This window comes from Cryptotermes secundus, unplaced genomic scaffold (assembly GCF_002891405.2).
Source record: "Cryptotermes secundus unplaced genomic scaffold, Csec_1.0 scaffold743, whole genome shotgun sequence".
Classification (NCBI taxonomy): domain Eukaryota; kingdom Metazoa; phylum Arthropoda; class Insecta; order Blattodea; family Kalotermitidae; genus Cryptotermes; species Cryptotermes secundus.
This window is the reverse complement of record NW_019745093.1, coordinates 306,576-330,623: the sequence shown is the minus strand read 5'-3', so window position 1 is coordinate 330,623 and position 24,048 is coordinate 306,576. Positions and strand designations below refer to the sequence as shown.

The 24,048-nt window shown below is 41.9% G+C and overlaps 1 protein-coding gene across 2 annotated transcripts in view; it reads left to right on the top strand.

The window, feature by feature from the left end:
* LOC111874960 (ras-related and estrogen-regulated growth inhibitor) overlaps positions 1-24,048 on the top strand; it is a 72,232-nt gene that overhangs the window by 38,523 nt on the left and 9,661 nt on the right. Inside the window, exons 1-3 of one of the 2 annotated variants that reach the window (XM_023870855.2) lie at positions 6,421-6,503; positions 8,326-8,534; positions 21,366-21,502. In XM_023870855.2, the coding sequence (XP_023726623.1) occupies positions 8,426-8,534; positions 21,366-21,502 (246 nt within the window). In that variant the 5' untranslated portion in view covers positions 6,421-6,503; positions 8,326-8,425. Of the gene's footprint in view, positions 1-6,420; positions 6,504-8,325; positions 8,535-21,365; positions 21,503-24,048 lie in introns of those variants that run through there. The other variant, XM_033755660.1, reaches the window with a different exon arrangement.

Genomic DNA, 24,048 nt, shown 5'->3' with positions numbered 1-24,048 from the left:
GTTCTGTGTTTAGGTAGCGGCTTTGCGACGGGCTGATCCCCCGTCCATGGAGTCCTACCGACCGTCTAAATGATCAGGAAATGGAAAAGCGGCCAAGGTCCAACAGAGGTCTGTAGACCCATAGATAGATAGATAGATAGACAGATAGATAGATGACATGCTGTTGCACTTTTCACTCAGTGTTAATTAGTTCTAGAGTCTTATTTTTAAAGTGACCAGATTTTAACGAGTTTTAATACAATTGTAAGATCTGATGCTTTCACGGCGGTGACTATGAAGAAAGCAGTCTTCTGGGATTTGGCACCGTGTATATGTGGTGTTAACCGACGTTTCGGAGGAATGTATCGCCTCCATCTTCAGGGTAGAAGAAAAAATATAAGACAGTCTGCTTTTACCGGTTCTCACGGTCTCTTCGCTTGCAGATTTCTTATATTTTTTCTTCTACCCTGAAGATGGAGGCGATACGTTCCTCCGAAACGTCGGTTAACACCACATATACACGGTACCAAATCCCAGAAAACTGCTTTCTTCATTTTTAATACAATTGTTAACACAACACTGTAGAAATTATTAACACTGATTAAGCAGTCATTTAACTACATGATATTTTAATACAAGGGGTGTGAAAGTTGTTTTCTGTCATCAAGGGAGGAACATAGACTGATGGTGTTTGAGAACAGGGTGCTGAGGAAAATATTTGGACCGAAGAGAGATGAAGTGACAGGAGGTTGGAGAAAACTGCATAATGAGGAGCTTCATAACTTGTGCGCCTCTCCAAGTATAATTAGAATTATCAAGTCAAGGAGGTGGGCAGGGCATGTAGCACGAATGGGGGAGACGAAGAATGCATATACGATATTGATGGGAAAGCCTGAAGGAAAGAGACTACTGGGAAGACCAAGACGTAGGTGAGTGGATAACAATAAAATGGACTTTAAAGAGACATGAAGGGATGGTATGGATCGGATTGATCTGGCTCAGTATAGGGACCAGTGGAGGGCTCTTGTGAACACGGTAATGAACCATCGGGTTCCATAAAATGCTGGGAAATTCTTGAGTAGCTGCAGAATTGGCGGCTTCTCAAGAAGGGCTCAGCTCCATAAGTAAGTAAGTAAGTTTGCTACACTCGCCACAAGAGTGAGGGCGTGTATTCCTTAACTTGGTCGTGTAAGTTTCTGGAGAACTTCATTGCCTTCGCTGCAGATGAGAGATAGGACGTAAAGATATAATTTTAATATTTTTTATTAAGAAAACCAAACAAAGCGTGGCCTTATACATTTAATAAACGATCGATAAATGGATTCACAGAACGTGTAGCGTTCATGCATCTCCGCAGTAGCCATGGTAACGGGACGCGTTCTGAAGGCCATAAAAACGAAATGTGTGAACACTAGAACCTACAGAGGTTAAACGCAAGTAACCATCACGAAAAAAAAAAAAAAAGAGAGAGAGAGACAACATTTCCTCTGAATTTAAGAACAGATTTTCCTTACAGACACGCTAGCGTTAAACATTAACGTCGTTTCGGGAACGACCGCTTTTGAGTGTAGCCAACTGATTGTCGATATCCTAACATACTTCTTATTAGGGATTAATATTAATATTAATGCAGACTTGGGGGCACGCGCTAGCGTATTTGGTTGAGGTACTATGCTACAAGCCGGAAAGTCGCGGGTTGCCTTGCCTATGAGGTAACTGGATTTTTCAAACAAAACAAACTCCGTGGTTTTAGTCCGCAAGCGAACTATACCGACCGAGCGACCTTCGCTTGTCGGCGACATTAGTGCCAACTTTAGCGGATAAAAGTTGTTGCGTGGTCAGCGCAACGAATCCCCACGGCTGTTAATTTGGGTTTTCTAGACCGGAGCCGCTATTTGCTTGAAATAGCTCCTCAATTATCATCACGAGGCTGAGTGGACCCCGTTCTAACCCTTCCAGCCGCACTATGGTCCTGGGGTCGACTCAGCCTCTAACAGAAATGAGTACCAGGAATCTTCCTTGGGGTAAAAGGTGGCCGGAGCGTTAGGCTGACACCCTCACCGCCATCTGTGAGTCGACTGTCTAGAATATACAGGAGCTTCGACGTCTCACAACCCTATGGGCCTCCACGGCCTCTTACAGGGATACCTTTACCTTTTGGCTTTTATTAACGCAGACATTTTGGATCCAAACTGGACCTCTTGAATACTAGTCTAACACGCTAACCACCACACGTATATTAACTCCGTGGCTTTAGTCTGCAAACGAACTATACCGACCTAGAGACCGCCGTTTGTCACAAGTATAACCAGTATGTGAATTTTGATGTTCTCCCAGAAGAGAGTATGAACATTACTCGTTTCCGTGCTGCGACAGCGTGTTCAGGTTAATAGTTAATGACGTTTCGGAGGAACCTATTGCGCCATCTTAAAGTACGATTCTGAAGATGGTAGAAGCGGCAGGTGCTTATAACATGTAAATGTCTACCTGACAACACGGAGTCATGTCCTAGAAGGCAGTAACCTACTACGACTCTAGACGCTGAGTGAACTCTTGAATTGAGGAGGTGCAGATGTGCCACAAGCAGCTTCTCTTTGTGAGTCATAGCGACTTTCAATATATGCACATACATTGCCTGTCTCCGATGTCTTAGCTTCCTGTCCTGTTATGTGTAAAATCTGTGGGAAGTGTAACTTTATATCGATAACAGGGGTGTACATCTCGGAGCACGCCGTCTGCAACTTGGTTTTGTGCGACCCTGGGCACTACACCTTCATTCCCTGAAATATGTCGCCACTTTTCTGTTAAAAGTGACGATGAATGCTGTCGATAACAAGGCTTATGGAAGTGCTTACTAAATATTCCGTGAAACTTTTCTACAGAACTTGCAACATAAGCAACGGACGACGTGGTGTATCTGTGAAGGATTTTCGAAACATTTTTTTTTTTACTTGAGACATCCATCTATTGTAAACAAGTTTAACATAAATAATCCAGTTAATTACATGGTCTTACTCGTAACCGATCATCTTATCAGAATATGCACCATGCAGAATGGAACCTGTACTATTATTTAGTAGTCTCAGTTTTGTCTAGTTTGTACGAATCAGTTGTAAAAATGGAAATGTTAACGTTGCAGTTCGATAATAGTATGCGAGAAACTTGCAGCGCCTGAAGATGACCCATTTGATGTGGAAACATGTAGTGCGTGCCATATAAATTAATAAATAATAAAGTATTGTTGCGTTGACGGTAGAAATTATATATGTTCATTGAACCAATTTTACTGATAATATTTATAGATTAACAATTTTATCAATCTTATAGTTAATGACTGCGTGAATTACGATTATGCTAAGATATAAAGCAATTGTGAAGCAAGTTCCTTTACATCTGAAGACTACTCCGAAGGGCCAAAATGTATAAGGTTATATAAACATTTCCCTTATTTATATTGCCACGCGATCGAGTGACTAAAGACGGGGTTTAGATTAGTAATGGGAAATATGGGTCACAACTCGTGACTACATTTTACAGATCAGTCACACGGACTAGCGTTCTCAGTCACGATTTTCATTGCGCTGCTTGGTAACGTCTTCCAACACTGGACGTTTTTCTGCTTCCGGGTTCACGTCCTCGCAGGCTGGCGACCATTTCACATCAAACTCCTACTTATCTAACTGCCGTCTCAGGACTATCTCGCAATTGCAGCTGGTCATCGTTACATACCCTCGGCACGAACAACATATAAAACACCTCTTCCAATATTTATTCCATTGTTGCGCGTTAAACAGCCGTTATAGTATAGCACTGTCTGTTTCCGTGGCTCCACAATTCTTGATATGAGGAAATGTGCCACAGCATTTAACTCGTGTACACAAGATGGCTTCTCATTCCAAGATATTCAAACATTTACGGAAATAACTTAACCAAATTTGGTCTAAAGACGTGTTCGATGTTTGGGAGCGCCTGCTTATGTGAAAAGAAACTCGGTTATGAACTAGTTCAGTATAAATTCTCGCTACATTTTGAAGACAGTTCATATTACGACGCGCTGGGTAGCTCAGACGACAAAGTGTCGTTTGATAGCTGGATGAAGATTTGGAGAGGTCATGACCTAACGAAGACATTAATCCACTTCTGTCAGAGTGGCCGGTATCCTGGCCGAGATACGAACACAGTACCTACAGAATACAAGTCTATACGGTTACCCTTCTGTCGAATTATTATCCTTATGTTTCATATATCTGATGACTGCAGTTCAGATGTTTGTGTTCTTGAAAGGCAAAGTTATCCCTGTGCTTAACTAATTAAGTAGTGCGCCATGAGGGCGTAGGGGGTAGTGGAGGTTTAGCTCTAACATTTCTTACCTCAGCACTAGATTGATGTGAGTGGTGAGCTTCAAGCTCCGGCCGCTTTACCCCCGGGGAAAGAGCTTCCGGTACATATTGGAGAGGAGACTGGGTGGGCCTCAGAGAGGGTCTGGAGAAAAGTCTATCGCATTTATGTCTATATTGGGGAAAAATTTCATCGTTGGGTGTATAATTAGTTGCCAAAGGTACAATGGGGCCTCAGTGGTTTGAAGATGGACAACCATAGTGTGTAATAATAATTTATATAAAAAAATAAGCAAAGCGTCTTTCTAACCACTCTGTGTCCTTCATGTGGCCACCACAGCTGTTCTTATGCCCGAGCAGTTTCCTTGTCCTCATGCATCGTGAAGGGCCCCGTATCCGATACTGGTCACACCGCCCTGTCATCGTCGATCGTTTCTTCTTTAATGCATTTACACGTTTTTTGACCAAGTCCGAAACTTGTGGTTCGCAAGCAAAAATGGTCCACGTATTTATTATCGGAGAACCAGCCATATCATGGCCGATGTGATTTAACGCTCCTACAAAATATTGTGATATTCATACCCATTGTCAGATAACACTTGTGTAAACAGACGACAGTACAACATCCATTGCTAGGGAACAGCTCTGTGGACATGTTTTCTGGGGAACGTAAGAACACGCAGTAATGGAAGAAACGTCTTCCGTGCGGCCCGTGCCGTCCGTGCCGGGGCTATAGAAGAGTTGCAATTGTGAGACGTGAGAAGCTGGTAAGTGAGGCCGAGGAGAACTCGGGAACATAGAGGAAGAGCAGCGCCCGCTGTTAGAAGCCGCTACCAAGCAATGGATAGTGAAGACTAAGAAGACTTTCTGTGTGCTGTAGTTATATTGATATTTGAGTGTGTAACTCAGTATGTCCTAGTTAATTATATTTAGTAGCGTAAGTGTTCAACAAATCCAGTCACAAATCCAAACCCCGTCTATAGTCACTTAACATATTTTTGTGTTACCTAACGATGATGTTAGTATTGCTAGAGCAGTGGATGAATGGTGAACTGGAAAAAATTTAGAAGGAAGATGTGACCTGTTCGAAACACTACTCTGGAATTTGCCTTGAAGGACTGAGGAAAACCATCAAAAATATCAATCGGGATAGCTAATGACTCAGCCGAGATTCAAACGGAACACCACCAGAATAAGATTTGAAATAGTTATCGCTACAGCAATCCATTCGGTTAACTAAATATTGGCTCAAAATTACGTGTAGAAGAGAAGCCGCGCTGGTAAGTAGCCGTCAGACACGACATCCCATTGGTTCGCTATCAGCTCTAGACCTTGTTCAGTCTTCCCTGCATCTCTGACCGTCCCTTTCCACGCGACTTACTTTTATACTTCGAAGATGGAGGCAAATTATGAGTGAGGGAGTGAGATTATTTATATGTTTGGAAATGGGCCTTCTCTCGACAAGGGAAGGGCGTTGGTTCGTCTCTTCAGGTTCCAAATATTTAATTTACTTGTTACGTTTTACTTGCATCTCATTTATGATGATATTAGCCAATCATCACAAGCGACTCCATTTTGAAACAATGACGGTATCATTTCCGTTTTCCGGTTACTTTATGGCGTCATCAGCATCTCAGACTGCGTAGTGTCGAATTGTAAGGCGAAAGGTGACGAAGTTTTTTTTTTCAATTGCAGAAGACGTCATAAGAACGTAGGGTAGAACAGAAAAATAGCTCCATGCTTTCTACGTCTCGGCAGACAATGGGGGGGTGAGCTGTCAGTTTCACAACCCGCCTGCTTTAACCCCTGGAACCCACTGGCAAGAAACCTGGGTGGACCTCAGAACCGGTCTGAGCACTGGAGTGACAAAGTCTTCTGCCCCCGGGGGCGAACAAACCGCGATTTGTCGCAATACTGACTGACCTGTCGCGCCTCCATGTCTGCCTCACGCAGGTATCGGGTATTGCGTGAGTCAGTGTGGATGAGGGCGGTAGCCGCGGAGGAGAAACGGAGCGCCTTGCGCTGTTGAGCCGAGGGCGAACTGGAAGGAGTTGAGGGGAGGTTGGTCCGCAGACTGTGGAAACCTCGCCACAAGCCTTCTGTAGGCGCACTCAACAAGATACTTCGCGCGATACTCGCACTGTTGCGCTGATAACACCTAGCAAGGGGAGGATAGTGTTTTCTGAGGTAACATGAATTAAATTTATCTAGAATTAAATGCAAAAAATTATTAAATCGGTGTAAGAGTTAAGGTTTACACGGCGGTGACTATGAAGAATGACGTCTTTTGGGATGTGGCGCAGTGTGGATAATTTGTAAACCGACGTTTCGGAGGAATGTATCGCTTCCATCTTCAGGGTATAAAATTCCGAGAGCGAGCAACCAGCGTGACAAGGTGGCTGCAGTCTGCAACTCTAAAGATGGAGGCCATACATTCCTCCGAAACGTCGGTTTACGCAATATCTACACGGCGCCACATCCCAGAAGACGGAATTCTTCGATTAAATCGGTGTTTACCAGAGGGTGTACCACGGAAGAGTGGTATATTTTATTTTACATTTCAGGTTCTATTTCTGCAATGCCTGAATTCATTCTGAGTGTTCAGTTTATAATTCAATGTCTTTGTATTCATACGGCTTCCAAGAAAACTCAATCTTTTCAAACAGATAACTAAACAAACTGCGTTCAAGAAAATTTAAAAATACTCCTAATGTTTGTTATACAGAGTAATTCAACATTATTGTCGGTGTCACCGTGTTCTGTAATTTTCAAACTTTACGTGTCACGAAAGGCGTGCGTGTTGAAGTTGTCTAGCACTCTCAGTATTAGTTTTATAGCTAATGAAACATTTTGAGTTACACTTTCATATTTCATAAGTAGTTTTATTCAATTATTTCCAGTTTGAAAGTTATAGATCACGGAAACACCGACAATAATTTAGAATCACTCCGTATTTCCGTCATTGTTTCAATTTAAATAAGAAAACAGCAACTGCACCAAGATGGAAGCTGTTTTGGTTATCCCCTCACCTCGCCTACCATGTCCATGAATGTGTATGCTTATTGATGGACGTTTCGGCCATAATTGCTCAAACAATTTAATTAGTCAGGATTACAGGTTGATATTATCATCATCATCATCAATATGACCAGCATCGACCTCAGGAATCGATCGTGCCCTAGCCCAGAAACTACCCCGGAATTTGCTTAGCGAGACTGAGGAAAACTACGAATTACCTCAGTCAAGGTTACAGTAGTCCCGGTTCAGTTTCGAACCGAGCACTTCTCAAGTACAAATCCAAGGCGTTCCCGTGTTCATGTAAATTGGGCCCCTTGTTACCCTAGCCTGACGCGTCCTCGGTTTGCGGTCTGAAGAAAGTGGCCCTCGAGCTTGAAGAGTACAGTATCACAATATTACGGCATGTTACACAGAGTCTGCAACTTGGCAGCTGTTTACGAGTGATTGTTGCATGCAGAGGAGCGACCGAAATGCATACAAAGTTTTTGTAGGAAAACCTGAAGGAACGAAGAACTTGGAAAACATAAGTGTAAATGGAAGGATAATACTTAAGTGTAGAATTTAAGGTCCTCACAACGGTGTTTATGAAGTGTTCTATGTTCTGGGATGTAACGCCGTTAAAAGTCAACCGACGTTTCGGAAGAACACAGCGCCTCCGTCTTCAGCGTCGAAGAATAAGCCAAGAGAGAAACCAGCGTGAAATAAGTTGACAAGCTTGTTCGTCCGAAACGTCGGTTGACTTCTAACGGACTACACGACATTACTTCCCAGAAGATGGAACCCTTTAAGTAAATGAATATTCAAATAATGGTAGGTCATGTTTCGGATTCAGCTGGCTCGGGATAGGGAACAGTAGGGGGCTGTTGTGAAGATGGTAATGAAATCTCTGCTTCCATGAAAGTAGCACAAATATCTTGACTAGCTGAGAAACTATTAGCTTTTCAAGGAATACTCTGTTATATTTCCTTAGTTAATCTGTGTGTTGTTGCAGGGAGAAAACATGAGCCCAGAATGTGACGTCAGGTAATGGCGCCCTACACCTCCAGAGGATCTCGTCCAGCCTCCGGGAACCAGAGAACTTCCGCCGAACTATGACGTCATCCTCATCCCCGAAATCTTCCTTCTGCAAGATCGGACTGTGCTCACGTCAGAAACCACTCAAGGTCATGGTCCTTGGTCAGGGCGGCGTGGGCAAGTCCGGTGAGTACAGAAGGTGCTGACACCGTGCTGCCTTGCAAGCGGATACCGACGTTTCGGAGGAAATATGTACAGTAACTTTTAAAGGACAATGTCGCTTTCAAAAAATTCAAGTAGCAAAAAAAAGAACCATTGAAAGTGAGCGCCGTGTTTTTCAAGGAAAATGGGAAATCGCTTATTTCTGTTGTGAAATAGAAGGTAAAATTACATTTTTGATTTGTGGACAAAATATAAGTGTTCCACTTTAGATAATTATATTGAAATTATTCCACTTAATAAATAGAATTAAATTTCCTTGTATCAAAATCTAATGTATATTTCTATTTTGAAGTGCGGCCCTCGACTATTATTTATAGAGCTGAGGTGGCCCTCTGTACAAGCTGAGTTTGACATGCCTGGTCTAGGGGCATGATTGTCGCTTGGGGCTAGCTCGACTGTGCGAGAGAGAGAGAGAAAGGAAAGAAAGTGGGGGTTTTAGAGAGACACTACATTAGAGAGGGTAAGAAACTAGGTTTTGAAGGTTCCTACGCAGTGCCCGCTTGTCCTTTTGTTATAGGTAGAGAATATGATCAATTTTTTTTTCATTTTCATTGTTTTATACAACGCTGGAAGGGGTGCATTATAATAAAAATTGAGATAACATTGGGAGGACTATATTAGGGCGACATTTTGGCGTTACCAATGGGAGGGCTGCATGTGAAGCAAACAGTGCAACGTGAAATTTGGGTACCAATTCAGCATTTCCTCGACTGAAGTACTAGTCCTCGTTATATAGCCCCGGCACGGAGCGCACAGAAAACGTCTCTTCCATTATTGCGTGTTTCTCTCATTTTCAGTGAAACAACGTCACCACCCAGCTGCTTCCTATCAGTGGCTCTTTACTGTCGCTTGTTTACATAGCTGTTATTTGGGAGTGGGTCTTCTCAATACATACGGTATCCACATTTGTTAAAGCGGTTAAAACTTCCGTACAGTTTTCGAATATGAGGCCAATTCTCAATTTCGGAGTTATCTCGTAACTGTCTGAGCAAACTTGTAGCCACTGTACAGCGTATTGTAGTACTGTCAGGCGAAGGAAACATGTCACAGATGAAGAAAAGACACCTCTGCTTGGTAAAACACGAAAAATATTAACGGCATTCTCCGTGTGTAACAAATGTTGTACCATCTGTGGTCACGGATATCAGTTAATAAAGTAATTTAATACTCAGTAAGTGTCATACTGTATTGAAATTACCACATCAGTGTAATATTCCAGAGCCCTATATTCAATGTTCCTAGTTTTAATCTCACCTCAACATTTCGTTCTCTGATTGTGTTTATATTTCTGAATTCATGTGTCAGTTATGGTTACAGTGTGTATAATATTTATAACCGTTTGAATGGAACCGTGTGGCCGATGTCCGTGTTTATATATGTATGTACTTAAGCCCCCAAATCCACATTTCATTAAAGGCATAAGAGCAGATGGTCATGTGACTGACATTGACGAAATAAAGGCGTATTTTTTCTAAAGAATAGCGTCTGGACACACTTCACACTGACAGGAGTGTCATCACGAAATGTTCACCCAGTTCTGACGCATCAGAATACAGGGTGATGAAAAATAAAATAACAAGCACACACAGATACATGTATTAACCCTTTAAAGCAGAGTGGTAACTGTATGTACCACAGCTTAAAAAATGTGCATTCTCCCTCAGAATTCATTTATGCTTTTCATACGGTTCTCGCGGTGAATTTATAAAAAAATCTTCGAAATGTATTTCTCCACGTTCAGTGCGCAACGGTGTTATCCTGTTCTGCAGGTTCACTGGATGCTTTAAACGTCACCGTTCCCGTTAATGCGAGGGAAGTCTTTAGGTTAACTTACTTCTGAGCCACTCTGAAGATGTACAAGAATTTCGCCACAATTAACGAAATTGTATTACATAAATATTCGGAGTTTTACAACTCGAATTTAAAGCGTTGGAGTATAAATACTACCGAATAATTTATATATATATATATATATATATATATATATATAAAACACTTCATTATAACGTCTTAATTAATAATATTTGGAACCATATTTCAACAAGTCAACATATGAAAAATTAAGTAAATCACTGGACATCACTGGAGCCGGGATAGCTCAGTCGGTATAGGGACTGGCTACTGGCTTGACGACTGAGGGTTCGGAGTTCGAGTCCCTGTAGGGTCAAGAATTTTCTCTTCTTCACGTCGTCCAGACTGGTCCTGAGGTCCACCCAACCTTCTATTCAATGGGTACCGGGAGCTCTTTCCCCGGGGATAAAGCGGCCGGGGCATGAAGCTGACCACTCAGCTCTTAACAAGTGCCGAGGACAATAAAATGAGGATCTATACATCCACTCCCCCATACGCCTCCATGGCGTAGCGCTTAATTAGTTAAGCACAGGGACAGCTTCACCTTTTTTAACCTTTTACTGGAGAACACCAATTATTGCAAGTTTTATGTGAGGCTCAGTTGAAACTTAAATTTCCATGTAACATTAATGTTATCAAGCGGGTTAACGTAGCGATAACGCTCTAACTCGTATTCGGGAGGTGCTCGGTTCGAATTTTGACTAGAATATCAGTTATCTCGACTGAGGTTCTTGTGGTTTTCCTCAGGCCCTCCAAGCAAAATTCCTTGACGTTATCTCGATTAAGCAATGATCACTTCCTTCCAACTCGTTTCCGGTTTATCTGTTATCCTACACTCCGGCGCTGTACAGTCTAGCTAGTGACAATATCGTGAAATAAACTACAAGGAACTGAAACTTTGCCGTGACTGTACTTCGAGCAAAGTTGCTGCCGTACGGATGGCTTTGATCGCTAAAAACAAATGTTCCTCAATTTGTCTTCTGTCGCGTGCTTCAGAAAGTTAATATTGTGGCGACGCGCTGCAACTACACACGTTCCAGTCGCTTGCCGTGGCACCGCAGAATGCTATTGCTTTGCGAGTGTGTTGCCCACGGCAGCCGCGATAGCTCGGTCGGTAGAGCGTCATGATACGGGGACTCCCCTGCAGTGGCAGGCTCCTCAGGGTCTACACCGGCTCTGTATCACGCCCAATCAGCTATCTAATGGGTACAAGGGGTAAAGCGGCCGCGGCGTGTAGCTCACTACTCACCTCTGTCTAGTGTTGAGGTCAAAAATCTTAAAGGTTCGGCCACACAGAGCGCTACGTACGCTATGTTTGCTATACGAACAGAAAAATATCTTCCTTTATTGCCAATGTGACTGGCCACACAGAATTCCGTACGCTACGTACGCTATGTTCCCTATATTAGCTGCGTCGCAGAGTGTCTACAGCGTACGTAGCGTACGTAGCGAACATAGCGTAGCGCTCTGTGTGACCGAACCTTAACTTTCCCATAAGTCTTTATGTCGTGGTGACTGATTAATTAAGCATAGGGACAGTTTCATATTTCTGTAGTACCGATAAAAACGGGTGTGATGAAATAAAAATTATCGTCTTTACAAAATATAATATTGAATAGAATTGCTGGGTTTTTGGACATTTTTCATCTTCCTTTATTTTAGAAAATAGAAAACACAACGTTTCGGAAACTGGATCTGTTTGTATCCTCAGGTGAGGGGCTGGAAGACACCTACTCAGTTGGGCCCCCTTAGAAAGAGATGATATCAGTCACTGGTCCATTGATTGAAAGTCTGTGTGTTATATACCATCTTCAGAACGCTTTAGAATCGAATCTTGGATAGGTCATGCTCCATAACGCAGTACACGAAATTGTTAAAAGTTTCTTTGAAGTTAATTAAGCTCAGTTAAAATATTAGCTCATTAATTATAGATGAGCGAAAGTCTTTGATGTAGAACTCCAGCAAAACTTATTCAAGGGTTTCTCGGATAAATGAAAAAGTCCATTAATGACCTTATGAAAAGTAGGCTGTATTACGGTCGACGTCCTGTTTGCTGCTTCCGTCGTCAGACAAAAGGGAGACTCGATCTGACGGGTGTGTTTGGAAACACAGGCTCAATAAATTAAGCCCCTCTCTCTGCCTGAAGACGCATGCAGGACTAGCTATCGATACACCGTGGTTTGAATAGAAACTTAAAAAAATACACGTGGTAAGAATCTGACTAGATTGTTGTTTGTTTAACGAAGTTCTCTCAGATTATTATATGATAGAAGGATTTATCAGTGGTAGCTCAGAAAAACATCGAAAAATTTTATTTCTGGCCGATAATCGAAAACAAGATGTCTTAAAAAATATTAGGATTACGGTCTGCTGAGATGTGATGCCGTGTAATTTGGTAAATATTTACCGACATCTTCCCGAGGAATCTGTTGTCTGCGTCGTCAGGGTGGAAGAGAGAAGGTACTTTTCTACCCTGAAGATGGAAACTAGGAGTTCCACCGAAACGTTGGTGTATATCTACCTGGATAAACGGCGTCACACAATAAACGCAATTCTAACTACAGATCTCAAAGAATTATTGGCAATTATACAGCCCCAATGACGAACTTGAGTCTGTTCGAAGTTACGGTGTGAAGAAAGCCAGTTCTAATGGCAGGGTGGTTGTACTGTGAGTCATTTCGTATTGCTAACTTGTTATGATATTGTAAGGTAATTACTGTAGAAGCTTGCAAGGGAAATTTTTACTTGAAACGCAGCGCGAAATGTATCGCGGAGTTGACGAAGTGTAAGAAGAGTAATCAGGAGTTGTATTGGTGCAACCTTGCGGGCCAAAATTCAATTTGTATCATCCAGCGATCTCCTGTTTCAATTTATCAGATCATAAGTGTAAAGAAGAATTGATTTGACTGAAATAAATTCACAGAAACATAAGTAGGGTTAGTCAGATGATATCCATTCTTCTTTTTTTCTGATCAGATATTATAAAACTCGTTGATTTTTCTGTCTTTGTAAAGTTATCGCTAATAGTCTACCCTGAAAATGAAGGCACCGCATTCCGTCCAAATATCGACAAAATATTACACGTCTTCACAACCCAATGGGCTGCGCCCCACATGGACAGGACAGTAACTTTCATCTAAAAAGAAACATCTGGTCATGAGCCCAGCCGGGGCCACGAAAAGTGAACCCAGTGCCTGGAGGTATATACTCTGGGCCACCCTGTTGCTGGGGAATATAAATACTGGGACCTGGCCCTCCAGGTCGGGGGAGACTCTAATCGGAGACAATAAAATATGATCATGAGTCCCGCGGGACTCGGACCCGAGAATGATTGCGCTGGCGAGAGCCAACAGCAATTCTAAACGACAGACCCGTCCTCCCGTCAGAGAGGACGGGTCCACATCAACAAACCGTAGCTTTGCGACAGTAATAGAAATCTGGATTTGGGCCCCAGATGGGGCTTGACACCAAGACAGACTGGCCGACTGACCGTCGGTTGTAACATAACTTTGACTTTGGCTAAATCTTCCTTTGCTTAATCCTATTGTTACATAATTATCGTGTTACCTGTATTATTTTATTGCCTGGGATTAAATTTTAGTCTAGTTCTAGTTTTGGCAGGCACTTAAATAAAGGAATTGAATTGAATTATACTCATACGAATTATGTAATCCGGTCTCTCTAGAACGTGTTAATCTCACGCAAAGAGTCCTCTTTACACCCTGGAATGAGATGAGTTCACCCAAGTTTTCCACTCAAAGACAACAGATGTTCAGAAAAACCTGACAGCCATCATTCTCAGAGACGGGAAAGTTTTTACGTTCAGGCGTCAAGTTCAGAATCGCGAACAGACTGAGAAATCTAACAGATATTTCTTATCGCCCTCAAGCCTCGTGTGGGATAATGTATGTACAGTTGAAGGGAAACGTCACTCTGACGTGTCCTGTTGTGTGACAGCGGGAACAGCGCATGCTTCTTCCTCGTCTCCAGCCTGTGTAATGCATGTTTTGTGAGGCGTTCTGTACATCGCTTTGCATTAAAGTCTCCCTTTCACACTGATGTACTCTCCTTTACCAATGTAATGTTATTTACGAATTTAAATGAATAGAGGAACAGAAGAGAGGAAATAGAGAACAGAATGGAGGCGAAGAATTGTGATGAGATAACGATCTTGGAAATGAGAAGAACAGAGCAATAAAAAAATAAATGAAAATGTTCGTAATTTGGAAAAGTGGAAGAAAATGGAAGAAATTACTTTTAGGTAGATTCTAAAGGGTTCTGACGACGGAGTATAACTCGCGATTTTGGAATATCAGGCCACGGAAGAAGTCCAAAAACTCACCAATCCCATATGAGCTTTTTATTTACTATTTGCGTAATACATATGGGGAAGTACTGTATTGGTGAAGAAGTCTATCTCGAGATTTGGGTGAATATGCGTCATGGATCGGTGTTCAATGAATATTCTGGCGTATAGACCCGTTGCCAAACAGTGACTCTGTAAACAGCAACCGTTTCTCAGTAAACACGTTCCCGTTGCTAGGCTACAGATTCTTAATAATGCAACAGTTGGGCTACAATAGTGGAAACTGTGTTTCTATGTGGTCCGTGCTGAGATGTTATAACCAAAAGGTTTGGAGGTGAGTTAGAATAGGGACTTCTGCACCGGAGGCTGTAAGCGTAAAGCTGAAGCATCTCTACTGTTAGAAGCCGTTGCCAGGGAGCGGCTCGTGAAGACATATTAGGTTGGAAAAGGGATAGAGGGTGCGTTGTTGATTAGTAATTTGTGGAGATTAGCGGTGGCCCTGTAATTACTTGTAGTTTCAAATCATGTCTATAAGTCGTCAATAAATCCATTCACCAATCCAAACCCCGTCGACAGTTACTCCATACACGTGACAATATGAACATTTTAGCGCCATAAATATGGGTCCCTCAAATTTCAGACCCATCCTAAGAATTGTAAATCTCTCTAAAAAAAAGGACTATTATGACGTTGATTAAATTACTTGATTATAGAAATGATCTCCCTACACAAAGCTGAGTATGTTATATCTTCAGTACCCTCTGAATGAGACAATACTTGGGAGATCTTTGCACCGATTTCATAAAGTGGAGAAAAAGTTGGGGAGGACTGAACCTATTTGAATGAAACTTAAACAAGTTATATAGAACATATATAAGTATGTATATACAAAGTTGTATTGAGTTGGGATGATTTATTAGGCTGAAAATTTTTATTTGAGACGAAGCTCTGTTCCTTCAGAAGGCTGTAGTGCTTTGTTATATGTAACAAGCAGAGCACACTATAGCAATCATAGCTAACGGTTGCTGCTCTACTGTTACGTATGTTAGCAAATAATTAAATAGACGAGAACAAGGTAAGAGCAACAAACGCAGTGGGAGGCATGTTGAGTCTACTTACGCCAAGACTCCCATGGCGTGCCTATAGATAGCAACACGACTAAGTTTATATTATTATTATTTCAAGTTTAATATCCCAACACAAATGAAACTGTCTTTCCAGGGATTTTCAAGCCCATAGCGTACTTCAGTTGAACTCGTGATTCTGAAATGTCTCCCAAGGACCGTAATAAAATGAGCACAATGTGACGAATTGCTGTTGATAATCTCAACAAATTATCTCATAAATCGAAGGCTTTTTGGAAGCATAAACTGTAATGTAATTATAAAGTCCTGGCAATGCTTAATTAAGCATCATGAGGCAGTGGACATACGCGTGTGGCTACACTCACAATTACCTCGGCACTAGATGGAGGTGAGTTGTTGCTTCACGCCCTTTCCGCTTTACCTCCCTGGGGAATCAGCTCCAGGTTTCATTGGGTAGGTTTGGTGGGTCCCGGGTCGGTCTTGACATTGCAGAGAAGGAAAAAATATCGACGTTTTTCTCAGAATCGATTCCCGATTCCATAGTTGTCCAGGGCATAGTCCAGTAGTTACAGCGAACGAGACGTCCTGTCAACCGAACATATGGGACCCTGCAATATACTGGCTGCAATGTTCAACTGAGGCCAATCTGGAATATTCAGTATGGACGAGTATGGCTTATATTCAATTTGAACACAACAGACAAGCCTAGGTGTTAATTTATATGCTGTTGTGTTGGTAATTACTGGAACAATGGGTTCTCATTAGTAGTGCACGATGGGAGACCGACCATTGATAGGCTTACTGATGTTTTGCTGCTTACGTCAGAAGAGATTAATTACTGGCATAAACATAATGACGAGTAGAGGTAGCTCAGTCGATAGAGCGACTGGCTACGGGATGGAGGACCGAGGGGTCGGAGTTCGAGTCCTAGTAGTGTAAAGAACTTTCTCTTCTCCAAGTTCCCTTAGTGGCTCTGAGGCCCACTCTCCTATGTAATGGGTACCGCGGGCCCTTCCCTAGGGGTAAGGCAGCCGAAGCATGAAGCTGACTACTCACCTCCACCAAATGCCGAGGTTAATGCGTGAAGCTATATCTCCAATTTCATATGTATATGTGGCGTGGAGCTCAATCAAGCAAAGGGGCAAATTTCATTTTCTTTGCTTGTAATTTTCAAAATTTAATATAACTCAATAAATAACTGGACGTTATATCGCTATGAATATTTTCGATATAGTTCGAAATTCCATTTCGATTAATATCCATATATATTACGTAATACATAATATTGTTCAGTTATATTTATGAATTAATAACGCGCACGGTAATCGATATTACGTTCCTAGCTACGAAAAGTAANCCACTACATGTGTCGCCTATGTTAACATAATGAATGCAGCTAATCTTGACTTCATACGCCAAAACAAAGCAGCCCACGAGGACCTCTGACCTTCAGCGGCCGATAATTATTTCCTCAGGGACCTTGTGTAGCCGGTCTCAAGGCGTTACGTAAATTTATGGAACAATGTGGCGGAAGCTTCGACGCCATACAGTCTGGTAGATACTGAAGTTCCCGAAGAAGACGCTGCTTCTTGCGGACATAAAGAAAACTCCCACGCCGCGAGATTTAAGATGAGGAACGAGGCATTTTGTTCGTATTCAAGCGATAGGCTTGAATATGCTTGTCTCTGTACAATGTGACGTTTTAGGGGTGTGACTATAGGCGGGATATGGGCTGGTGAATGGATTGATTGATTACTTACACACACTACTCGGAATTACAAGTAATTAGAGCGCTCTCTCTGGTTTCTAAATTTTAAAAATCACTAAACGCTATCTCCAGACTGGAGTGTCTTCACTAGTCGTTGCTTGGTAACAGTTCTTAACAATGGAGATTCTTGAGTTTCTGTGCTCACGCCGTTGCTCGATCTTTAACGGGCCACAACTGAACTATAGCGCCATCAGTCAACCAACTGGGTCAGAGATATTCCGTGACTGTGCGATTTGCCGTCAATCATTTCGTCTTGGCGACAAGATCCTTGAGGTTCACGACCACTAACGTTTTTTTTTTCAACTGAACATTTGCGGTCATAACAACCTCTCTGACTAGAGGATATACCTGTCGTTTACAATTGCCGCTGGTCCTCGCCAGCGCAGTCATTCTCAGGTCAGAGTCCCGCGTAACTCATGACCACATTTTACTGTCTCAGTTTCGGGACTCCCCCAACCTGGAGGGTCAGGTCCCCATATTTATATTCCCCAGGAACAGGGTGGCCCAATTATACTCCCAGGCACTGAGTTCCATTTTCATCGCCTCCTACGGCTCGCAGGGCTACGATGGAGGTACTCGACGTCGCCTCCACATGGGTCGCCCCAAATATCTTCCTTATAACCCTTTTGCACGGACCCAGTAGACGACGCCGTTTCCAACAGTAACTCTATTGTTGTAGAGGCGTGTTTACCCCGCCGTTGCATAGCAGCGGCTGTTGTCTTGTTGTTTGTTTCGACGCCCTTGCCTAACAACTGGTCTGTACGACAGAATAATATTGTAATTTTGCTGCGTGAGCTTATGGTAACACTGTGCAGCAAGAGAACACTGTTCATGCTGGGTGCACGTAGTTCTAATTCTTCCGGTAGATGGATCTGACAACCTTAGTCTCTCTGTCATCATTTTCATGCGAAACTCCTATTTAGGAGAGCATTTTCGAACCTGCACTTCTCTGGTATTGGTGTTATTGGATTTTACACAAGCGGGGCCCCTTTTAATGAATACTTTTATCAGTTCTGTGAGTAAATTAGTAATAAAATTCAGACCGCTACTGCATAGGCCTATAGGAACAGACGGAACGACCATGTAAATAGAACGTGCGAAGATTAACTCGCGTTGGGTTTGAGATTCTTATATCGGTGACTGAACATTACTTTCTGTTTGTTGACTTTTCGTAGGAATTTACTGCTTCCGTGTTCAATGTAAAATTAAGCAAGTAAAGAACAAAAACAATGCAACAAGCTGACGACTCAGGTTTTCTGTTTATTTGTTATTGGCTATTTGGAGTACTCTTCTGCCCCGAAGATTGAAACAGTACGTTCCTCCGAAACTTCTGTGAAGCTCTATCAGATTACACGCCGTTATATCCTTGAATGCAGGGCATCTCATAATCACCGGTGGTGGAAAATCAAACCATTCAGACTGAATGTGCTGCCCAGTGTTACCAACATCACTCAGATAATGAATGACGTATAGAAAGCGACGTTACCTGCTGAATAGAAACGGATTTTAAGAAAACGAGATTAAATTAACTAATGAAAGCGATTGCATATTCTTGCTTCATCTGTTAGTTCGTTTATGAAGTAACAGGAGAGAGTTCAAACGCTTTAAAGAGAAAACAGCGTTTCTAAGTCTACCTTTACAGGCAGTGCAAAATAGCTGACTTGTTGGAGGAAAGAAAAAACATCACAGTCGTGGAGAATAACAGAACCAGAGAGAGACGAATAAGAGGGAAGATAGAGATTAAAAATTCTCAAGAATTCTGTAAATTGAAAGTCAGGAACTGGGGGGGGGCGGTATTTAACATGCTTCTTTCCTTTTTCAAACTCGCTCTGCCGTCTTGATATCATTAGTCACGGCCAACATAATCAGGTGACAGTATAATAAGTCGAAGCACAAGAGTATTACTTCTTAATGGAGGAAAAGGCGTGTATATTCCCTTATGGAAGCCATCTTGCTAATTAAAGTCACTGAAGAGAACAGAAGTCATCTGAGACCATAAGGAAACAGCTTAATATAGGAAAAGCACTATCTTCTGGAATGTGACGTCATATAGAATGGTAAAAATACAGGAATATTTCAGAAGAAAATACTGCATCCATCTTCATGACCGAGGTTTCTGCCTGCTTGGATCAATTTACAACCCTGAAGATAGAAGCAGTAAGTAACCCACTAAAACCCCTGGAAGTATTACCGAACTACACCACGTCACATCACAGAAGGTACCGCTGTGAGAACCTCAAATTTCTGTAAACATATTGTAGTGAGTGTAGACTCGTTGCTGGGCAACGGTCACGAAACGACGCCCGCTGCTAGGGCAGCTGATTCTTAATAAAATATGTTACACAACCGGTTGCTGTGTGATGTGAACAAATTGCCGAGGAAACGGTTAGCATACGGGAATGAACGGTGTTTTCTTCGTGGTCCGTGCCGAGGAGTTATCTTGTAGACAACTGAAACGACCAAGTCACTTAGTTGTCAGTTGATAGTCAGTTCTGTACGGGAGCCTGTGAAGAGAAAACTTGAGCGCATGCAGCTGAAGAATCTCTACTGTTAGAAGCTGTTTACAGGTAACGGCTGGTAAAGACACAGCAGCCCGGCAAAGGCTCAGAAGGTGCTGTGGTGGTTTGTAAATTGTGGAGATCAGCGATAGACTGTAATTGCTTGTGGTTCCGATTCGTATGTATAATTTGTCAATAAATCCATTCTCTAACCCAAACCCCATCTATAGTCACCCTACACGTGACAATACAGATTTTTGACCTGAAGAACATTTAATAATGAGGAATCCCATAACAATTACTACTGGTGAGATACTGTTAGGATCATCAAATCACTGAGGTTAAGCTAGGCGGGGCATGTAGCACCCATGATATAGAAGACAGACGCATGAAAAGTTTCGGTAGTAATACGTAAAGGAAAGAAACTACTTAGAAGAGCTAGGAACAGTGGAAAGATGACTATTAAAAATATCTCAATGTAACACAGTGAGGAGAGGTGTGAACTGCATTCGTTTGGCTCGAGATACGGACCAGTGACGGGCTTTTGTGCACACGGTAGTGAACTTCCCGGTTTCATAAAATGCTCTGAAATTTTTAACAGCTGAGCAATTACTAACTTCTTAAAAAACGATTCAGAAAATGAGTTAATTGATTATTCAGAACTAATCTTCATTGTCAGTAACTCAGAGAGTATAGCGTCTAACGAGAAAGTGGTCGTAGCCCGACTTTCAAAATAATATTCCAGTATCTTCCTGGAGAGACTGAGAAAATTACGAGAAATCTCAGTGAGGTTATTCGGTGCCCTGGATGAGATTTGAACCGAGCACGTCCACAGCACAAGTCAGAATTTTTACTGTTTGGGCAAGCTTCTTATAAGCACTACGCTACAAGCTGAAAGGTCGCAGGTTCAAGTCCCAATGAGGCCATTTGATTTTTCAATTTACGTAATCCTTCCAGCCGCACTATGGCGATGGGGTCATCTCAGTCTTTAACAGAAATGAGCACCAGGAATCTTCCTGGGGGTAAAGGGCGGCCGGCGCGTAAGGCTGACAACCTTACCGCCATCTGTGAGCCGACTGTATAAAAAATGTGGGAGCCTCGACGTCTCATAACCCTATGGGCCTTCACGGCCTCTTACAGAGATAATTTTACCTTTTTTGTATTAGTATTCATAGTCAATTTCGTGGTGTTTCATCAAGGTAAATGTTCAGTGTGAGTTGTGCTTTGCTGATTTAATTTAAAATTGGAGGAAATTTCTGGCTGAAAGGCCTACTTTTGTTGTTGCAGCATTGGTAGTTCGGTTCATCACCCGCCGATACATTGGCGAATATGATCCAAATTTGGAAAAAGTGTACACATTCCACACTGTCATGGACAACGAGATGGTACTATTTGAGATCCTAGACACCGCTGGGCAACCACATGTAAGTCACATCTACCTGTGTTGTGATACCGATGTTTTGGAGGGACATTTTTCCACCTTCAGGACTAAATATGGAAGATGTGGCATTATTTTGGTAATATGACCAACTTGCAAGGGGGGGGTCTGTTCAGAATGACTGTAACAGCAGAAGATATTAAGTGCGGAATTCAAAATTTCGGAGGAAAATTCTGTTTCAATCTTCAGATTTAAAGTATAAAGTGTAAGAAAGTGTATTTTCCTATAAGGCTGCATAAGACCACAATATGAACAGTTACAGCAGTAAAAAACTCAAAATTCAAATATTTTTAATTTCATAGTACACTAAAATTGAAAATTAATGCTGTTTTACTACGTGTATTTAAAGCGCAAAAGTAACTAAATGTACCACACGCTTCAACATCCAAAAGTCGTATATTCTGCCCACACAGTGTATCTGTGTGTTCCGTATGGTTCTCACAGTAAACAGCGACTGTTTCCCTAAACAGCATTCATTAACCGGTTGGACTTTGTAGTGGAGACGTAATATGTTTCTTGTGAGGTACGGACTGAATTGCTATATATTCTGCCCACACAGTGTATCTGTATGTTCCGTATGGTTCACACAGTAAACAGCGACTGTTTCCCTAAACAGCATTCATTAACCGGTTGGACTTTGTAGTGGAGACGTAATATGTTTCTTGTGAGGTACGGACTGAATTGCTATATATTCTGCCCACACAGTGTATCTGTATGTTCCGTATGGTTCACACAGTAAACAGCGACTGTTTCCCTAAACAGCATTCATTAACCGGTTGGACTTTGTAGTGGAGACGTAATATGTTTCTTGTGAGGTACGGACTGAATTGCTATATATTCTGCCCACACAGTGTATCTGTATGTTCCGTATGGTTCACACAGTAAACAGCGACTGTTTCCCTAAACAGCATTCATTAACCGGTTGGACTTTGTAGTGGAGACGTAATATGTTTCTTGTGAGGTACGGACTGAATTGGTTCACACAGTAAACACACAGTGTATCTGTATGTTCCGTATGGTTCACACAGTAAACAGCGACTGTTTCCCTAAACAGCATTAACCGGTTGGGCTCTGTAGCGGAGACGTAATGTGTTTCCTGTGAGGTACGGACTGAGTTGCTATATATTCTGCCCACACAGTGTATCTGTATGTTCCGTATGGCTCTCACAGTAAACATCGACTGTTTCCCTAAACAGCATTAACCGGTTGGGCTCTGTAGCGGAGACGTAATGTGTTTCCTGTGAGGTACGGACTGAATTGCTATATATTCTGCCCACGCAGTGTATCTGTGTGTTCCGTACTGTTCTCACAGTAAACAGCGACTTTTTCCCTAAACAGCATTCATTAACCGGTTGGACTTTGTCCTTGAAATGCAATGCATCTCCTATGAGGTACGAACAGAGTCTTTAGATTTTAATTAAACGAAAATCAGACTTCAAGCAACTACAGAAACAAAATAACATTATTCCCATCTTCTTACTGGCAAGAATCAAGGAAGTTCTTCATGTTGGGCCTCGTATTGATGCCTTATGGAAATTTTACTCACAATTGTATCTAGACTGCAGACTACTCCTGCTCTCTCGCTCAGACTTCAAAGAGTTCATGAAGTAAACTGACCCTTCAGAAATTCAATGCCTTTCGGTTCATTGTGTAGGGTCTAAGTAATTTAGTTCAACCCTCTCCTTTTTAATTTCAGTAAACAGAAGCAAATAAATTTCAGAAATAAAGTTTATTTTTGGAGTTAAATTCTTTTTTTTTCTCTCTGTTTTTGAAATTGTATTACGTCCTAATCTAAGAATGTCCAACTGGCAGCACACGCGCCGCTTGTGGCCCACCAGTTGGTTATGCGCGGCTGCGAGGAAAATTTCAAGTCCCTAAAATATGTCTTGACGCTTTCTTTGTCTTCCAAAAATGTGGGCGAATTTTGTGGGGAGGGGAAGTAATTTTACAAAACGTGCTTATACGTACTAAATATTGGTGTGATATCACAAATTATTTCATGAGACATCTAATACATAACTTAGAAAGGTGTGAGATCAACATGGTTCTTTGACCTTATGCTCTGCCAAAGTTTAACAGCTGAGTCCTGTCGGCCTTGAAACATTTAATTTCACTAAATGTATTCGAAAGGTATACGAAAGGTTCGATACTTTTTGAACACACCACGTATGTCCAATTACCTACCGTATCACTCCGAGTATAACGTGCCCTCGAATTTAAGACGCATATAGTTTTTGAATGTTGGTTTTAAGGAAAAAATGGAAAGTGCACATCAATTTTTTAACGTGAACAATTGTGTACAATGTGCGTCTTATATTGGAAGTAATACAGAGTACTTGTATATACTTACATATGGACTATGTACATGGATTACTTTACGACACTCTCAGTAGCTAGACTATATACCGTCGAATGGTAGAATGATATATGAGTGATGAATTGAAAGGATTTGGCATAAGCCGATAGTGGCCCAATCGAAGTACTACTCTATAACTTGCCTGGATGGAACGAGTGAAACCATAAAACCACAAG